Below are 20950 nucleotides of genomic sequence, written 5' to 3' on the forward strand. Positions count from 1 at the left end.
CCACTTTCAACAAAGCCTTACTAGGAAAATGGTTATGGCGGTTTGGGGTTGAGGAGACTCGTCTCTGGAGGAGGGTTGTAGTTTCGAAGTTTGGGGAAGAGTGGGGGGGTTGGTCTTCTAAGCTAGGTAGGGGTGCCTATGGGTGCGGTTTATGGAGAAGTATTCGAAAAGGTTGGGAGGTGTTTAGTAAATGCATTCAGTTTGAAGTAGGGGTGGGGGATAGAGTGAAGTTTTGGACAGATAGGTGGTGTGGGGACTTACCACTCCATCGATCCTTCCCATTAGTGTATGGGATTGCTTCTAATAGAGAGGCATCGGTGGCATTGTCTCTCGAAAGGTTGGGGATGGAGGCTCAGAGAAGCTGGAATGTTCGCTTGTTAAGGGATCCTAATGATTGGGAGATGGGTGAGGTGGATGAATTCCTCCGTACCTTGGGTTCTAATTTTGCCTCATTCTGAGCTTGGAGACCGTATGAGGTGGATGTTGACAAAGAAGGGGGATTTTGACATCCGCTCTTTCTACAACAAGCTTCGTTGTCCTTTGCCTATTATCTTTCCTTGGAAAGGTATTTGGAAAGTTAAGGCTCCTCCGCGCGTCTCTTTCTTTGTTTGGACTGTAACTTGGGAGAAGATTCTTACAGGAGACATTCTGAGGCGTAGAGGAGTGGCTTTTGTTGACCGGTGCATTATGTGTCGTAGTAATGGGGAGACGGTGAATCATCTACTTCTTCATTGTGAAAAAGCTTATCTGCTGTGGAGCTTGGTTTTTAGAACTTTTGGGATCTCTTGGGTTCTGCCAAGATCGGTTGCAGATATGCTTTTTGGTTGGTGGAATTGGTTTGGAAAGCATTCTTCTAGCATTTGGAATTTAGCTCCTTTGTGCCTTATGTGGTGTATCTGGAGGGAGCGGAATTGGAGAACTTTTGAGGATACGGACAAATCCGATAATCAGTTGCTCGCTTTCTTTAGTGGTTCTCTTTTTGATTGGACTAGGGCTTGGGGAATCACCTCTAGTGACTCTCTCCCTTTGTTCCTTAATTCTCTGCTCTGTACTTAGTTCTTATGTTGGCTTTTGTTTGTTTTGTTGTTTTTTCTTGTTGTTTGTTTCCTTCTCTGTACTCCTTGCTCTACCTTTTGTTTTTCATGAGGTAGCTCTTTGAATATACATCTTTTTACTTATCAAAAAAAAAACTATTCAGGTGAACTTATCAAAAAAGAAAAGAAAAAAGAATGACTATTCAATTGTTTGTTTTTGTTTTTATTAAGTGGAATAATTATTCCTTAGGAATAACTATTCTCTAAAAAGAAAAGTAACTATTTTTCAAATAGAAAAATAACCATTCCTTACCAAAAGGAGTGTAATTGCTATTCCTTAACCTACATAATTGCTTTAAAAATAACGATCCCAAAAAGCCCCAAGCCACTTCTGCTCAGCTCTTCCCCACCAAGTGTTCTCTCTTCTCTCTCTGGAGCAAACAAGAATATTTTGTTTCTACCTTCATTTATCCTCTTCTATAGTTTTTCTTGGCTTCATTCTTGACATACGAAGTTGCTTTTCCTTAATTTTCCTCTTGTTTTACCAGCACCTTCGTTATTATCTCTTTGGTGCGAACATGGGCATGGATACTATGTTCTTATTTTATCAGAAACTATTACCCCACTAGTTTGTTTTATTGTTTATTTCTGTTTTGCTGCGAGTACAAACTGCAAATTTTAGAAAATAATCCAATATTCTACAAGAATCAAACAGGGATTAAAAAAAAAAAAAAAAAACAGAGGAAAGAAAAGGAGAAAGCTTTAGACTAACAGGCTGTCTGGGTATTAATTTTAGAGAGTCCTATCAGCTTGGTTCTGCTGTGGGTGGAAACTGGTATCATAATGATTTAGTGATTTGCTGCGTGTGTAAATCATCTGGTGAAACAGTTAGTCATCTGTTATTGCACTGTCCAATTGCCTATGATCTGTGGGTTTTTTCTTCTTCTGAGCCATTGGGATTGCTTGGGTCATGCTGAATTCAGTCAATTCAATCAATGCTATGATGGAGTCTTGGATTGGAATGATGTGGCATTGTAGGTATGGAACTCTATGGAGGTAGGGCCAGCCTGCATTCTATGGTGCCTTTGGAGAGAGAAATCAGTGGACATTTGAGGGGAAGGAGCTTTCTATAGCTGTTAGAAGTACGTGGTTAAATGATGAAATTTACCATATCCTAATAGTTTAAACTTTTGAGAGAATCAGTAATTTAACATGGTATCAAAGCAGGAGTTCCTGAGTTTGATCCCTATTTCCTCCACTTTACCTTTAATTTAAAATCCCACGTGTTGGGCCTTGCCTAGTAAAAGAGAGTTTGGGCTCACATGTGAGGGGGAGTGTTAGAAGTATGTGGTTAAATGATTAGATCTACCATATCCCAATAGCTTAAACTTTTGGGAGAATCGGTAATTTAACAATACCGAATCTCAAGTTTCTTTTCTTGAATACTCTCTTTGAATGGGAGACACACTCTTTTACTCTCAACCTTTTCTCCGATGGAGTTTTTAGACTCAATGCACTTGTATCGTTAATCTTATAGCTTGCCTTTCTTTCTTTTGTTTCTTTTTGTTTTCAAAATCTCTGTATTCTTCTTGGATACGCTTTTTCAAATTCAATAAATTACAATTACTTACCCATCCAATAAAAAAGAAAGATTGAGTGATTTGTTGGTTTAATATGGATTCCATAATTGTGCTTGAAAATAGATTGTGATAAAAGATGTCCAAGATTGAGCAAAAAGGTTTTGAAATGTTAGTTTACGAAATTTAACTAAAATTTGATGTCATTCGACCACCTTATCATACTGTACCAAACTATGGAATAAATATTTAGGATTCTATTCACAAGTTATCTCCAAACGAACGAATTGGAATAATTATTCCATTCCAACTTCTTGTATTTTTTGTAATACTTATTCCTATTACATTGTAATCACCATAACATTATACCAAACATGCCCTAAGTAATTTTTTTTTGTTTTTGTTTAAAAGCTCATATTCTAAGTAGTTGTCATTACAATGTACCAAATGTGCCCTTAATTTCTTTTTCAATAAACATTAAAATGCTGTTGAAACTTTAGTAATGGTTCGCCTTTCTCTTCTGTCAAATTTTAACTTTAAGTTGTTGTCTTGATCTGATGTTCTGATAACTTGTGACTTGCATATTGTAAAGACCTATGTTACTGTTCTGTAAATTTCTTTAGAGTGATTCTGAAATGTGTGTGCTTCTTTATATATGTAGTAATAGTATTGCCAATTCATTTGTTAAGTTTGAACAACCTTTTTTAGGGTTCTCGTTGGAACTGGTCGGGCATGCTTTGAGACGTTGAGACCATTGGCTTATAGTCTACTGGCAGAGATTGTTCATCATGTTCGAGGGGACCTTTCCTTGTCACAGGTGCTGCTTTTTTTGTGAGATGTCTGATTCAAAATTTTACTGCTATCCTCATCCTACATATATGTGGTTTTATTCTACTATTGTTCTGCTACTTAGCGGTTAATACAATTGTAAAACTTTTAAGGTGGTGGTTTCAAATTCTTTTATTTTAATCTTTTGTGATTTTATTCTATTAGAAAGTTTCTGGTTTAGTTTTAATTAAGTTTAATTACAATAAGGGCAATTTGGTTAATTCTAGATTTTCTGGAATGAACTTCATGATATTAATTTTGTGGTTTGAGTCCTCTTCCTATTTGGCTTAGAAGTTCTTAAGTACTTTTTTCTTTGTTATTAGCAATCCTATTTGAGAGAGAGAGAAAGTTCTTCAGTTCTTAAGTACTTTTTCTTTGTTATTAGCCCATATCCCAAAAAAACCTAGTGCAATTGAGGTGAAGGATTTTTGTCCCATTAGTTTAGGGGTGGAGTCTACAAAAAATATGCTAAAGTTTTGGACAATAGATTGAGATTAGTGTTAACATAAAATAACATTAGATTCTCAAAATGTTTGTATGAAGGGTAGACAGATATTAGATTCTTTAGAGTATTGCTAGCGGACTCTCTTCGATTGGTCTCGTTGTTGGGGCTATTCGGACTGTTCTACCTTGTTGGATTTTCTTTCATCTATTAGTATAGATTAGGGGCTGCTTATGTCTTTTTGTTTCTTTTTTCCTTTGTTCACTACCGTGAACTTTTTGTGCTTTTCTTGCTATTCTTTTTTTTAATAATATTCTCTTCTTACTTATAAAAAAAAAAAAAAAAAATCTAATCAATGCTTATTAGATTATACCTGGGTATTTTGATTAATGAGCTTTTGTTATTTATTAAAAAAAAAAAAACTAATGAATGCTTAGATAATAGATTGAAGACGGGAGTTTCGGGAATGCTATGCAAATTGCGGAGAAAGTATATGACCATGTGAATTGGGATTTTCTTATTTATAATGCTAGTAGATGTGGGTTTTTGGCAATATGGAGGAGTTAGATGTATTGTATTTTTACATATTGTTTACAATCTTGATTTCCTGGAGGATTTTTGGAGAGTTAGGGGGCTATGCCAATGTGATCCGTTATCCTTGATTATTGTCATGGAGGCATTGAGCATAATATTGGATAAAGCAGTAAGATGCATATATTTATCGGGTTTTACAGTTGGTAATTTAGAGAATAATTTATTGATGATTTCTCATTATCTTTAGTGAAGTTGACCCTAATCTGATTTTGCTCAAAGAACCTCAATTCCAAGTAGGAAGTAATAAATTAGAGATCCTTTCCTGATATTACAATATGTTGCTTTCTTGGTGATTTTTTTGACCTTTTACTTTCTTCCCTATCTGTAATGCTTTATATTGGCAAAGTCTTGGTAATCAGGTTTTACAGTTGGTAATTTAGAGAATAATTTATTGATGATTTCTCATTATCTTTAGTGAAGTTGACCCTAATCTGATTTTGCTCAAAGAACCTCAATTCCAAGTAGGAAGTAATAAATTAGAGATCCTTTCCTGATATTACAATATGTTGCTTTCTTGGTGATTTTTTTGACCTTTTACTTTCTTCCCTATCTGTAATGCTTTATATTGGCAAAGTCTTGGTAATCAATAGCCATAAGTTGCTCTACATGTTGCTGTCATGATTTTTTGACTGAATTGCTATCATACTCTGTCATAGTATCTGCTGACAAATTTTTATGATTATGCAGCTATCACGGATTATTTATTTGTTCTCAAGTAACATGCATGATGCATCATTGTCGCTCAGCATTCATACTACTTGTGCTCGGTTGATGTTGAATCTGGTGCATATACTATCTCTGTCCTTTCAAGAGAGTTTTAACTGATATGTTTTATGATATGAAATGAGTCAGTATCATGTACTGAAATTTTTTGGGAATTAGGTGGAGCCAATATTTGAGAAAGGTGTTGACCAACCATCTATGGATGAAGCTCGGATTTTATTGGTATGAGTTAGAATCTAATGTTTATACTAGTTTGCCTGGAATTGGTAAACATTGTGGATATGTCTAGCTTTTGGGGAATGACTGTTCCTTGTGTTCTTCTACAGGGGCGTATTTTAGATGCTTTTGTTGGAAAATTTAGTACTTTCAAGCGTACCATTCCGCAGGTAATCTGTGATTGCTGTACAATTTTCCATTTTATAATATTAGATGTAAGGCTACTGAAGCTATGTTGACAATGTTGTAGTGGCAAAAGAATTTCTGTTTTATCTATTTACTTGTTTGTTAGAATAATGGTGGTAGATAACAGTTTTCTGGATGTAGTATTAAGATTTCCTCATTAGAGATTGTAATCAACTTGTTTTCCTGCTTCATTATCTGTTGTTTCCCAAGTAAAACTTGTCTCATAGCAATGCAATGAAACTTCATTTTGCTAAAAGAAAGCTCATACATGGAATTAGATTTATTTTTGGTGGGGAGGGGCTTGTCATATTTGTCAGATTGTTGTGAGCTAGCCTCCCTTCAACTTCATCAATCATTCTTATGTTTTGATGTAGGTAGGCTACTTTAATTTTGTACTTCCTGAGCAATCCTATTTCTTTTCATTTTTTTTGATCTTGTCCTGGTCAAATGTTAATTCTCGTGTCTTTTTGGTATGTCTCTTACTTGTTAATATAAATTTATCTTTCCTTGTTTCTTGATAGCTGTTGGAGGAGGGTGAGGAGGGAAAGGATCGTGCCACGTTGAGGTCCAAGCTTGAACTCCCTGTGCAGGTTGTTTCGATTACTTGAATGTGTGCTATTGCTGTGTAATTTGTTTTATGATTTGGAGGTCCTTGAGTTTCCTCGCTAGCTTTCTCTCTTTAGCTTCATCCTCCATATTAGAGTGAATACTTGAATATATTTTATTCTTATGTGTTTAATTTTGCATATATTCTGTACATTATTGCATAAGGTAAGAGTTTCAAGAAGTTACACTTAATCTTTGTCAAAATTATCATGAAAATATTGGTTAGCATGTGGTTTTATTGGTTATGGACTCTTGGAAATTTTTATGTATGTTATTATGTATGCATTACATACCAGTATCTAGGTGCTCAGTGTTTACCCTGGTTTGGTGGGGCTAGCACTGGGTGTTGACTTCTTTTAGATTCTTTAATGCCAGGGTTACAGCTGTTGTGATTCGTAACGGGTATTGCTGAAGAAGGGCTGGAATTAACAGTGTTTGTTTGGAGTGATTGATTGAGGGATGGAGAGGGGTAGGAGGGAGAGATGGGGGAGGGGAGGCTAAACCCTTCCAGGCTTCTCAAAAGTGGGCAGATTGGAGGAGAGAGAGCTGATTCCTTAATAACAGTGTGTGAAATGTCAGTTTTATCCTCACTTTGAGCCATTTAAACTTGGAGTATTTTGGTAAAATTATACCTTCATTCTCTCCTTCCCTCCTACCAAACAATATGGGCGGTGTGGGGTGGGGGTTGGACTTTCCTCACTCTCCCCCCCTCTCTTTTGCTTCTCTCCTCTCACCTCCAGTTCTCCTTCCAAACATGGTGTGAGGTTATATGTCTGGGTTTCTTGGGTTCAGAAGTATGTATTGGCCTTTGTGATAACAAATTGCAAGTTACTGTTGTGTTCAGGACATTTTGGGTCTTTAAGAGTATGTGCTGAGCAACTGTAATGCTAAAATTTTGGAATTTTCTACTTGACAAATTCTTACAATTTGAAAGAACCAAAGAAGGAAAAAAAAAAAAATTATATATATATATATATATTATTTCTGTTTAATATTTTAAGATTACAGTTGACTAATATATATAAAAAATAATCAGTGTTTTAGTTTGCCAGTGATAACTAAGGAAGGAATAATCTGATGTTCGATGATGTGGAGCACTGTATGAATGACCTTAAGTCAATCCTTTGATATCTTTGTGCAAAAGGATGGCTGCGTGCAGTGGAATCCATTTCTCTTTTTAGACTTTATTGAGAAGTGGAGAATGAGGATTTGGGTTCAAGGTCCAATGTGTTTATGAATGACCTTAAGTACATCTTTTGAAGGAAATTAAAAAAAGGGGGGAAGGAGTAATCTATATAAATAGGAATTAAAAAGAGTGAAAAAAAAAAAAAAGAAAAACAGAAAAATAACTATTTCTGTTTACTATTTAAGATTGCAGTTGACCAATAAATATAAAATAATCATTGTTTTAGTTTACAAGTGAGAACAAAGGAAAGGAATAATCAGATGGTCAATGGTGTGGAGCACTGTATGAATGACCTAAAGTCCATCATTTGATGTCTTTGTGCAAAAGAATGGCTGCATGTGGTGGGATCCATTTCTCTTCTTAGACTATTGATCTTATGAACTATAGGTTGTAATTCTTTGGGGAACCTTTTTTGTACACCCTGCATATGTGAGGGCCTTCATTTTGGCTTTAATCTTCTGCCATTCTTAAAAGTTTTAGTAAACTTACTTTACTTTCTTGAAGATTATGTTTAAACGTACTTGAACATCTACAAGTTTCATCGGCTATCATGTAGTGTCAAAACTACTTGTGCATGTACTTATTTATTGTCTAGCTGGAAGTAATTTGAAAATTAATGAATTAAGATCCGCCATTCTCTCTTTCTTTATTATTTAATCATGCATATTGTTGATTGGTTTCATTCTTGTAGTTGATTCTCCCTTCTTATCTTAAACAATCACATTTCCCCTCATTTATCCCTTTTCTAGTGACAAATAATTTGGTTGCAGGCAGTTTTGAATTTGCAGGTTCCTGTGGAACATTCAAAGGAAGTCAATGATTGTAAGCATTTGATAAAGACGTTGGTCATGGGTAATTGATCCTCTTCCACTAATTACCTTCTTCCTTTTGTATTATATTTAATAAAAAAAAGTGTTAAGAGATGAGGAACCTCAATTCTTGATTTTCTCTATGCTGATTCTTGGTTCCCTATCGTATTCTTTATTTTCTTACTTTATTGGAAAAATTCCCTTGGATGAAATATATTGTGCATGGCTGCATACATTGTCAGGAATGAAGACTATCATATGGAGTATTACTCATGCACATTTGCCCCGATCACAGGTTTTTCTATTCTCTAATTTTATAATTCCTTATGTAATATGACTTATCAAAGGAAAAAAAAAAATCCTAGTGTAATATGGTTGGCATTTTGTTTTCTCATATGATGTTTCTGATGGTTAAGGTTTCTCCTTCCACACATGGAAATCACCCACAGGTGCTTGTTTCACCATCATCTAATATACCTGCAACTCAAGCATTTAAAGGGTTGAGAGAAGATGAGGTGCTCTACATAAGATGCTGAATTCTGTAATAGTTCTGTTGGCATGATTAACTTGGTCTGACTTAATTTTTTTGTGTTAGGTATGGAAAGCTTCTGGTGTATTAAAAAGTGGTGTCCATTGCTTAGCGCTCTTCAAAGAGAAGGATGAGGAGAGGGAAATGCTTCATCTCTTTTCTCAGATATTGGCTATCATGGAACCTCGAGATCTTATGGACATGTTCTCGTTGTGTATGCCAGAGCTTTTTGAGTGCATGATTAGCAACACTCAACTCGTCCATATTTTTTCTACCCTTCTTCAAGCTGCTAAAGTATACCGGCCCTTTGCCGATGTTTTGGTTAATTTCCTTGTAAGCAGCAAACTCGATGTTTTGAAGCATCCAGATTCACCTGCAGCAAAATTGGTTTTGCATCTGTTTCGATTTATATTTGGCGCTGTTGCTAAAGCACCTTCAGATTTTGAACGAATTTTGCAGCCTCATGTGCCTGTTATAATGGAAGTTTGCATGAAAAATGCTACTGAAGTTGAAAGGCCTCTTGGTTTTATGCAACTTCTTCGCACAATGTTTCGGGCACTTGCAGGGTGCAAATTTGAACTTCTACTGAGAGACTTGATTCCTATGTTACAACCCTGCCTAAATATGCTGTTGACTATGCTTGAGGGCCCAACTGGAGAAGATATGAGGGATCTTTTGTTGGAGCTGTGCTTAACCTTGCCTGCACGCTTAAGCTCGTTGTTACCATACCTTCCCCGTCTTATGAAGCCTCTTGTTTTATGTCTTAAAGGAAGTGATGACCTCGTGAGTTTAGGTTTAAGAACACTTGAGTTTTGGGTAGATAGTTTAAATCCTGACTTCCTAGAACCTAGTATGGCCAATGTTATGTCGGAGGTGATTTTAGCCTTATGGTCTCACTTGAGGCCCACACCCTATCCTTGGGGTGCAAAAGCGTTGCAACTTCTTGGCAAGTTAGGTGGTCGTAACAGACGTTTTCTCAAAGAACCCCTTGCACTTGAGTGCAAGGAGAACCCAGAGCATGGGCTTCGCTTAATTCTTACGTTTGAGCCTTCAACACCATTTTTGGTGCCATTGGATCGATGCATAAATCTCGCTGTAGCAGCTGTTGTGCATAAAAATTGTGCCATGGATTCTTTCTACCGAAAGCAGGCTCTAAAGTTCCTTCGTGTTTGCTTATCATCCCAGCTTAATTTGCCTGGAAATGTTACTGAAGAATATACACCCAAGCAGTTGTCAACTTTGTTAGTTTCTGCAGTCGATTCATCTTGGCGGAGGTCTGAGGCATCAGATATGAAGGTCAGTTTATTTATTTATTTATTTTTTTATAAGTAAAGGTCAGTTTGTTATTATTCTGATGCTCCTTAAATTGCTGAAAGTGTGTTCTAGTTATTCACTTTATTGTGACCCTTTGGTATCAATTTTTTTTTGCTGTTTAATGTTTGTGTTTGGTTTGTTCATATTCCATTGATTTGTTGTTGTTGTTGTTGTTGTTATTTATTTATTTATTATTTTAATTGTTGGAGTTTTCTTTGGTGAACAATGGTGTTAGGTTGAATCATCCAATTGGTCGATAATTTTTTCTATCATTTACCGTCCTGTTATTGGATGTCATCTTCAGTGAGGTCTTAAAAAATTTCAAGTGGTTACATTGTAATAAGTTGATTGTGGACTAGTTAACTTTTTGGGATTTTAATACAATTTCCCATAAAGCTTTGTATATAGAATTAGAATTATGGCTGAATTTTTTTTTTAAAGTTTTTTTTTTAATACCTTTTGGAACTGAAGGGGTACTCTTCTATGAGTGACGCAAGGAAGTATGATGGGCTGTGATATGATTTAGAAGTAGATGGAAAGTGAGTTTCTTAGAGCAATTGATAGGTGCACAGATCTCAAAGCAAAGCTCTCAAGGCTTATTTCAATCAATATCCAAAAACTGATTCCAAAGTAACTACAATCTAGAACTATTATTAGCTGTCTGGCATTGGTAGCCTTCTAGATGGTTGACAAGTGTCTAAATCCTATTAGCGAATGCTTAAGCAATCATGTAACTAACCAACTAATTAGTTACAAGAGGATTAGGATATAGCTACATGAAATGCCCTGTGTCAAGACTCTCCCTCTTAAGAAGCACTTGACCTCAAGTGCTCTTGGTTGCTACAGGATTTGTATGAAGTTCTAGGATGATACAGTTCCCTTGTATAATGAGTTTGCTTCTGTTGCAGCACACCAAAGGCAGCTGCTTCTGCACAGCCAAGTCCCACGCAAATGAACCAACCTTCATCTTGACCATTGGGTTGGGGTTTATTTTCCCCTTCTTTGGTTGCGAATAGGGCTGCACCATCTTGTACATACTGTGTGTTACATCTACCTGAAATGGCTTGCCTAACATATCCATATGATTTTTCATGTCTAAGTAGAAGATGGAATCCATTCATGGCTATCTCCCCACAATCCTGGCTGGTTCTTAATAGTTCTTGGTGACAGAACTGAAAGAACGTTGCAGGAACTTGAATCCTATGGATCTCAAGCTCTGATACCAAGTTTGATGTAGGGAAGTATGCTGGGCTGTGATATGATTTAGAAGTGGATGGAAAGTGAGTTGCTTGGAACAATTGATAGGTGGTTAGGCACATCTGCAAAGAACACACAGTTCTCAAAGAAAAGCTCTCAAGCTTATTTCAATCACTACACAAAATCTGATTATAAAATAACTAAAATCTGGTACATGCATATACTAGCTATTTGGCATTGGCAGCCTACTAAATGGTTGACAAGTGTCTAAATCCTTTTTTTTGGATACGTAACGTAAAAATATTATTAATAAAAGAAAAAGTGCCAATCCGAGTACATTGGGGATGTACTATGGGGGCACAAATCAAGAACCAAAAGTACAACAATCAAGAAAAATAGGAAAAGAAGAACAAGGAAAATGAGAAAAGACCACACTCCATTCAAAAAGAGTGTGCAAGAAAAAAGACAATCTCTAGCAAAGAACGTTCACAACCCTTAAAGCTTCTAGCATTCCTTTCACGCCAAATGCACCAAATCAAGCAATGAGGCACTAATCTCCAAACATCTATGTTATGATGCTAAGCAAACTTTCCTTGCCACGTCTCAAACAACTCAAGAACAGTATGAGGCATAACCCAGTGAACACCAAACAAGCAGAAAACCGAAGACCATAACCGCAAGCTATAGGGCAATGAAGCAGAAGATGACCCACAGATTCCCCACATCTCTTACACATATAGCACCAATCAAGCACTAGCACACGTCTTTTACAAAGGTTGTCTGTTGTTAAGATCTTACCTAAGGAAGCAGACAAAGTGAAGAAAGCTACCCTTGGAGGAACCTTCGATTGCCATATCATTCTCCATGGGAAGGATACACGAGTAGGAGGCTAGAAGGAACTATAATATTCTCTAACCTCAAAACTTCTGCTCCTTGCTAGCTTCGAACAAACCTTAGTTGGGCCAAACCCCTGCACTGTCGAAGAATAGACCAACTCCATAAATTGATCAAGGGCTTCTTGTTCCCAATCTTGTGGTGGACGACGAAATTGCACATTCCAGTGAAACCTCCTAGTAGACCAACCTATAACTTCAGCCATCGAGGAATCCTTTGACTGACTAAGACAATAAAGCTCCGAAAAGGTCTCTTAGAAAGTACAATCCTCGCAAAACACATGCTTCCAAAATTTCACTCTAGTACCATCCCCCACATCATACACAAGGAGTTTAGAGAAGTTCAATCAGCCACTTCTAATGTATCTCCACAGGTTGACCCCATAAGGACTCGTCACCTTTTTAGTACACCAACCACCCTAAAGATTCCCATATTTTGCCTCTATAACCCTACTCCATAAAGCATCAGTCTCTATGCCATACCTCTACATCCATTTTCCTAGCAAGGCAGAATTAAAACTTCCCAAACGTCTTATACTTAACCCCCCAACTTGCAAAGGGTTACAGACCTTGGCCCATTTAACTAGATGTAATTTAGGTTCGCCACCAATTCCACTCCACAAAAAATCTCTTTATAATTTCTTCATATGCTTTGCCACCTTACCCGGTAAAAGAAGAAGGGAAAGGAAGTATGTAGGTAAAGACGAGAGTGTGCTTTTAATGAGTGTCACCTTACCCCCTTTAGATAAATATAGTCTCTTCCAACCTGCTAATCTCCTCTCCATTCTCTCTAGGATAGGATTCCAAACATCACCTAATGGAAGGCCCAAGTATTTCAAGGGCTGAGAAGACTGCCCACACCCCAATAGACCCACCAAAGCCTCCAAATTGTGCACCACACCAATCGGTACCAACTCAGATTTTTCCAAATTAATATGTAACCCTGAGGCCTTCTCAAATCTAGCAAGAATCACTCTCAAATTAGTAATCTGAGAAGGTTCAGCATCACAAAAAGTAAGAGTGTCATCTGCAAATAAAAGATGAGACACCATCAATGATGGACTAGTTGTACCACCCACAGAAAAACCTGAGAATTGTCCAGTGGAGGCAGCCACATCCAACATACGACTTGACGCCTCCATAACAATATCAAAAAGCAATGGGGATAATGGGTCCCCCTGCCGAATCCCCCTAGAACTTCCAAAGAAATCAGAAGGACTACCATTGATTAGAATGGAAAATTTTACAGTTGAAATCATTACATTATCCATTTCCTCCAATTCTCTGAGAACCCACAGTGCTGAAGCATATACATTAAAAAATCTTAGCTCACATGATCATACGCCTTCTCCGCATCCAACTTACACAACACACCTGGAATTCCTAACTTTAATCTACTATCAATACATTCAGAAGCAATCAAAATGGAGTCCAAAATTTGTTTGCCCATTACAAAGGCATTTTGTGAATCCGAAATAAGCCCATGTGCCCCTCTACGAAGCCTATTAGCCAACACCTTAGAAATAATCTTATAAATCCCACCAACTAAGCTTATAGGCTGAAAGTCTTTTACCTCCACAACATTCATCTTCTTGGGAATAAGGGCAAGGAACGAAGCATTAAGACTCTTCTCAAACATTGCCTGAGTATGAAAATTGTGAAATACAACCATAATTTCTGTTGTCAGAACACACCAGCAAGACTGGAAGAACACCATGGAAAAGCCATCCGGGCCAGCGCCTTATCATCATTAAAATCATTGATCACCCCAAACACCTCTTCCTCCTCAAAAGGCCTATCTAGCCAACTTGCATCTTCCATCGAGATACTAGAAAAATCCACATCATCTAAGACAGGTCTATGAGCCACATCCTCAAAATAAAGCTGCCTATAGAACTAAGAGATACAGTCTGCTATAGCTGCCGGGTCCGAAGACAAATCTCCATCCACCATAAGCCTATCAATAGGTTTAAACCTCCTTTGAGAGTTAGCTATATGATGTAAAAATTTAGTATTCCTGTCTCCTTCTCTAATACAGAGAACTCTAGATTTCTGCCTCCAACAAATTTCTTCCAACAGAGTAGCTTTTTCTAACTCATCACGAATTCTTCCCACTTCTAACGTTCCCTCCGCTAATAGACCCTGAATATCCTCAATATTCTCTAGAACACTCAAGTCCTTCCATAGTTTTTTAATTCGATCTTCAACATGACCAATCACCTCCACATTCCATCTTTTCAAATCATTTTTCAAAAGTTTTAGTTTATTGGCTAGAACAAAACTCGGAGAACCTTGAATTTGATAGGATTCCCACCAAGACCGAACCCTATCCACAAAACCCTCATCCTTAAGCCACATATTCTCAGATCTAAACGGCCTACTCCCTCTCTGAAAAGATCCACCCTCAAGGACAATTGGAAAATGATTCGAGCATAACCTGGACAATCGTCTTTGAGAAACTGTTGGAAACTTATTATCCTCCCAATCTGCAGAGAACAAGAATCTCTCCAGCCTAGCCCTCGAAGCAACTTCTCAAGAATTTGACCAAGTAAAAGTTCCCCCTTGTAATGGCAGATCAATGAGGCCCTGTTCCAAAATAAAATTGGAAAACTTCTGCATAGCAGCAGTGAAAGAATTAGACCCTAATCATTCGGAAGGGAGCCTAACCACATTAAAGTCACCACCCACACACCATGGGACACTCCACCAGTTGTTCAAACCACTCCCATAAAAACCTCCTGTCTTGGTGCAAATTAGGACCATACACACCAGTAAACGCCCATACAAACTGATCTGACACACTTTTAAATTTACAAGAAACCGAAAATCTCCCCGCTGCTTCCTCCAATTTATTCACAACCGTGTGTCTCATATCAATAACACCCCTCCAGAAGCTCCACAAGAGCCTAAGTAAGACCAGTCAACATATTGGCCACCCCACAAGCTACGAATCACTGCTTTATTTATCAGCCCCATTTTGGTTTCTTGAAGACAAACCACATCTGGCCCCCACTTCCTAATCAAATTTCTACCCTTGAGCCTTTTATCCTGCTCATTCAGCCCTCTTAACATTCCAAGAAATAATCTTCAAACTCATTGATGAGGCACAACAGCTTGCTTCATACTTACACTCTTGAATTTATTTGGACCATACTCAACATTCAAAGATGACAACAAACTTTTCAACTCTCGCTGACCTTTCTGGCTTGACTTAACCAATTTCGTTTGATCACCTACCACATGTTTCTGTTTATATTTTTTCCTGGCCTCTATAGCTAATAACAAGCCTGTAATCTGCTCCTCAAAACCTTTCAAAGAAGTGCTCACAGATTTCTTAAAAGCCTTTATCCTATTGGTTACCCATTGTGATGGTTGACAGTTATCAACACTCTTCTTACACCCAATCTCCTTCACAGGACTAGACACCAACTCCGAAAGACCTTTAGTGGCCAACGGTACCACAACTAATGGCTCACAACCTCTTTCCCTAGACATCAACCTTTCATCAAATTCCCACATCTCATTCTCTGACCCAGGCACGACAGACGAAGACTACTAGCCCCTCACCCTCATCTACCCAACTAACCCTCTGCCCTTCATTAGCAATAGAAGCAGTACCTGGTACGCACTGTCCCTACATGCTTGAGCAAACCGATATGCAATCTGGAGATTGATATAGTGACAGTGGAAGCACTAACTGCCGTCTGTCACGCAATTGTAGCGTCTAGTCTTTGGAGTTACCCCAAGACTTAGTCTCCAAACAATTCCCTAATAGTGGGGCCAGGTAGATGAATTCCCTCAAGATTAGAATTGTTATTAGTAGTGGTTGATCCTTTCGGACCCACAAAATCCTCATCCCCATCTTTCGTTGCCACTTGAGATGTCAAAGTCACCAGTGCCGACACTATCGGGGCACTAGAGATCGATACCAGTTCCTTGGATGCCTGGGCCACCCCCATTGGCTTGACTAGCATGGTGGAGAACTGAGTTTGGCTTCTCTGACCACCAAATCCATCAACACCTGTCACTTTCGACATTGTAATGGATGACACTGTGGCCGAGGACACCATTGGCACCATAATCGACCCAATCAGAGCATTGATAGCCAATAACGGCTCATGGGAGGCATGGGCCACCACCGTTGGTCCAGTCAGCGTGGTGGATGGCTGAGCAATTCGACTTGGGCTGTGCTGACCACCCTCACCTGCCACTTCTGTCGCTGCTAAGGAGGAGATCATGGCCAAGGGCACCTTCAGCAACATCGCAAGCTTCACTGATGTCATACGTGAGACCACTAAGCTCTCGTGTTTCTTCATGGCAGTCAATTCATGCATCCCTGAACTTAGGATAGAGAGATAGCTCTGGTAAGAAGGATCCAGAACAGTTGGGCCACTAAAAGAACTCTCGCCAGCCTCAAAATTAGATGGGCTTGATAAACCCAGGCCCAAAACAGAGTTTTTACTGCCCAACAGAGCACCTTGGGCTTTCTGATGGATGGGCCCAGCCCCACTTTTGTATTTAGGGCATTATTACTCTCCCTTGCTACTCGTTTGCCAGCTTGCTTACCACCCTTAACACCATCCTAAGATACCTGTCTCTTTGCAAACTCATTCACATCCACAATCAGCCCTCTCCCTAACCAACGTGACTTCCTAATATCATGCACTTTTCCAAACTCAACAATATTTGAATTCGAATTAAACTTCAAAGGAATATTGAGATTATTTCCTTTTGGGATTTTTGCCTCAATATTATTCTTACCATTAATACCACCTTCTCCACCCTCACCACCACCCACGACTGATGGGAGAAAACTTCTGGCCTGAGTTTCAAAAACTACTACCTGTGCGAGAATTGTCTCTTGGTAGCTCCATTATATTCTCCACGACACCATCCTTGACCTTTTCTTTGATGAAGTGTTGTTGAGCAGGCTTCAACCTTGCCTGCACTAGAGCTTTGACAGCTTCCACAAAGGACCTGGCAGCACGATACTTTGGGATTTGCTTAGACTTGTACGGTACAAAATTCAGTCCACCCAACGCATATTGGGAAGGTTCCAATATTCTTCTTAATTCAATCCCAAAGGTTCTCCATCCTTGTTGTAACTTTTCGGCAGGGATAATGATATTTCTCCGCAACCCACCTACCTTAAGCTCTGTCACTGATAAATATTGCCCAAACGAGTTCGACCCCCGTTGCAAAGTGTAAGCATTATCACCTTCCCTGAACGTGAGGAGTTGCTTAGGATTAACCCCAATCATGGTGTGTTCCAGATTCCGCATTAACCAAAGTGCTGCACTCTTGCCCATAAACACTGATTGCATGTAGGGTCCGTTTGGATAGCACTTATTGTTGCTGAAAGTTGCTAAAAACTGATTGTTGCTGAAAACACTGTAGCAAAATAATTTTTAAATGTGTAAATAGTGTTGTGGGACCCACTTTTAATATTAAATATTGCGTGAACAGTGCGTGAACAGTGCAGGCACAGTATATGCACAGTGAATTTTGTCTCCAAAGTCAAAAAAGTTGGCAGTTTTTTTTTTTTTTTTTTTTTTTTTTTTTTTTTTTTTTTTTGGCAGAAAACGTGAATCATAAAACGTGCCGCAACTTTAAGTGCAATCCAAACGCAGGCGTAGTATTTTCCCCGTTCAAAAATCTTAAGGGAGAAAAAATTCCCTCCTTCTTCAGCCACCAACTGAAACAGCTTAGATTCAATAAAAAAACTTCTAAAACCACCCATACTGATCCAAGGAAATAAACTAAAACAAGATTTTTGACTAATTTGAGGTAGCCAGGCCTCCCAAGATGACCAAATTTTGTAGTGAAATAAAGTAGAAAAGCGCATTCATGATCAAGTGGATACCTAAGTAAACCTCAACTCCACAGGATTTCTATCTAAATCCTATTGGCCAATGCTTAAGCAATCATCTAACTAACTGACTAACTAGTTACAAGAGGATTGGGATGCAGCTACTTGAAATGCCCTGCATCAGTGAGTCTTACATTCCTGCTCAAAAAGCAGTGTACTACTCAATTAATTGATTTTCTAAATAGCAAGGGCCAATGAGCAACAAATTTAATGAGGGTTTTGTCATTTAGTTGCTTATGTTGCACTTATTGTATAGTCAATCATCTGTTGTCTACAAAGTTCAAATTTTCATGCTATAAAGCACTTTCTCAATATTCAATAGATTATGATGCCTACATGATTGGTTTGGTCTTTGGTGGTGGTTTCTCAGTTGTAGAAGCAATTGATCAGCAGTGTCCTTGTTCTGGTATAATATTGGATGCATTCTTATTATTATTATTTTTCCTTTTTGTGTTTGAAATTACTCTCTACGCTCTCTCTCTCTCTCAGGGTGTGAGTTATTTTACTGTCTTGTTTATTCTGATTTTTTACTGTCTTTAGATATATGATCCCTAACTTTCGTTTTCTTCTCTGTAATCTAATTATTTTAAATTTATAAACAAAAAATTGGATAACATAAATATTATAGGATCTAATTGCATTGCAATATTAATGATGTATTTATGCAGGCTGACTTAGGTGTAAAGACAAAGACCCAACTTTTGGCTGAGAAATCTGTATTCAAGATTCTGTTAATGACCATCATTGCTGCTGATGTGGAACCAGATCTTCATGATCACAAAGATGATTTTATTCTCAATGTTTGTCGCCATTTTGCAATGATATTTCATATTGATTCTTCCTCTGGAAATGCGTCAACTTCGACTGCTGCACTTGGGGGTCCTGTGGTTTCATCAAATGTTAATGTTAGTTCCAGGTCAAAGAATGGTACTTGTTTGAACCTGAAAGAGTTGGACCCTCTAATTTTTTTAGATGCTTTAGTTGATGTACTAGCAGATGAAAACAGGCTGCATGCCAAAGCTGCTCTTAATGCTTTGAATATGTTTGCTGAAACACTTCTGTTACTTGCTCGCACAAAGCATGCCGATCTGCTGATGTCAAGGGGCCCTGGTACTCCAATGATCGTCTCTAGCCCCTCTATAAATCCTGTATCACCACCCCCAAGTGTTCGAATCGCTGTCTTTGAGCAACTTTTACCTCGTCTTTTGCATTGTTGCTATGGAAGTACATGGCAATCACAAATGGGAGGTGTTATGGGACTTGGTGCTTTGGTTGGAAAGGTCACTGTAGAGATTTTGTGCCTTTTCCAAGTGAGAATTGTGCGTGGTCTGATATATGTTCTTAAAAGGCTTCCCACTTATGCTAGCAAAGAGCAGGAAGAGACAAGCCAAGTGCTTACACAGGTTCTTCGTGTAGTTAATAATGTTGATGAAGCAAACAGTGAACCACGAAAGCAAAGTTTTCAGGGAGTAGTTGAATTTCTTGCTTCAGAGTTGTTCAACTGCAATGCATCTGTTACTGTGCGAAAGAATGTGCAGTCATGTTTGGCACTTTTGGCTAGTAGGACTGGTAGCGAGGTATCTGAATTGCTTGAGCACTTATATCAACCTTTGCTTCAGCCTCTTATAATGCGGCCTCTACGGTCAAGAACTGTTGATCAGCAGGTAAAATTTGTTTCTACTGGTAATTTTTTAGAATATTTATCAACTTGCGCCTCTCATTTGATTGGATGGCGTTTAGGTTGGGACAGTTACGGCTTTGAATTTCTGCCTGGCCTTGAGGCCACCTCTTCTCAAGTTAACTCCAGAATTAGTTAATTTTCTGCAAGAAGCATTGCAAATAGCCGAGGCTGATGAAACTGTGTGGGTTGTGAAGTTTATGAATCCGAAGGTGGCCACATCATTAAATAAACTCCGTACAGCTTGCATTGAACTACTGTGTACAACGATGGCATGGGCAGATTTCAAAACTCCAAATCATTCTGAATTGCGTTCAAAGATTATTTCCATGTTTTTCAAGTCATTGACATGTCGGACACCAGAAATTGTTGCTGTTGCAAAGGAGGGCTTGCGACAGGTTTTGTTGAGCTTCTATCATATTTAATTGATATATTTAATCCTTAGAACTTTTATTTTTATTTTTGAGAAACTTAATCCTTAGAACTTGATGTTGATGTATGCATAGCTTTAGATAATGGCCAGCATAATGCATTTTCCTGTTGAGGCATGATGTTTGTTGATTGTGTGTAAATTAACCACATGATGGGTCATCTTCATTTTTTTTTTCATTCCTTTTCTTTTATATATATTTTGGGAATATTTGGAATTTGCTCACTCTATTGGTCATTGTCATTTAGGTTATCAATCAACAAAGAATGCCCAAAGAACTTCTGCAGAGCAGCCTCAGGCCTATTTTAGTCAACTTGGCACACACCAAGAACCTCAGCATGCCTCTTCTACAAGGTCTGGCTCGCTTGCTTGAACTTTTGTCCAATTGGTTTAATGTTACCTTGGGTGGCAAGTTGTTAGAGCACCTTAAGAAATGGTTGGAGCCAGAAAAGCTTGCACAGAGTCAGAAGTCATGGAAGGCTGGTGAAGAACCAAAAATTGCAGCTGGTAATGCATCTAGGTTTTATCTGCTTATGGAAAAGAGTTATAGACTATACAAACTCTCACTTGATTGTACTGATGACATCATGTTGGTTTTTCTGCTTTATGCAGCTATTATTGAGCTTTTCCACTTGCTTCCCTTAGCTGCTTCAAAGTTTCTCGATGAACTTGTGACCTTGACAATTGAATTGGAAGGAGCACTTCCCCCAGGACAAGTATACAGTGAGATTAACAGCCCATACCGTGTTCCCCTCACTAAATTTTTAAATCGATATGCACCACTTGCTGTTGACTATTTTCTCGCTCGATTAAGTCAACCAAAATACTTCAGGCGGTAA

The 20950-nt window shown here is 38.2% G+C and overlaps 2 protein-coding genes across 2 annotated transcripts in view; both read left to right on the top strand.

Annotated features, from left to right (window-relative positions):
• Positions 1–471: 471 nt before the first annotated feature.
• Positions 472–1056, top strand: LOC136064555 (uncharacterized). Its single transcript, XM_065766458.1, has one exon. The coding sequence runs from the start codon at positions 472–474 to the stop codon at positions 1054–1056; it is 585 nt and encodes a 194-aa protein (XP_065622530.1).
• Positions 1057–3298: 2242 nt separating this feature from the next.
• LOC112035396 (uncharacterized) overlaps positions 3299–20950 on the top strand; it is a 39444-nt gene continuing 21792 nt past the window's right edge. The window contains 13 exon segments of the mRNA XM_024068224.2: positions 3299–3428; positions 5163–5258; positions 5358–5420; positions 5525–5584; positions 6122–6190; positions 8163–8244; positions 8444–8496; positions 8618–8716; positions 8797–10026; positions 18672–19667; positions 19744–20079; positions 20360–20618; positions 20724–20946. Of these exon segments, the coding sequence (XP_023923992.2) occupies positions 5196–5258; positions 5358–5420; positions 5525–5584; positions 6122–6190; positions 8163–8244; positions 8444–8496; positions 8618–8716; positions 8797–10026; positions 18672–19667; positions 19744–20079; positions 20360–20618; positions 20724–20946 (3533 nt within the window). The 5' untranslated portion in view covers positions 3299–3428; positions 5163–5195.

This window comes from Quercus suber, unplaced genomic scaffold (genome assembly GCF_002906115.3).
Source record: "Quercus suber isolate HL8 unplaced genomic scaffold, Cork oak 2.0 scaffold_706, whole genome shotgun sequence".
Taxonomy (NCBI): Eukaryota; Viridiplantae; Streptophyta; class Magnoliopsida; order Fagales; family Fagaceae; genus Quercus; species Quercus suber.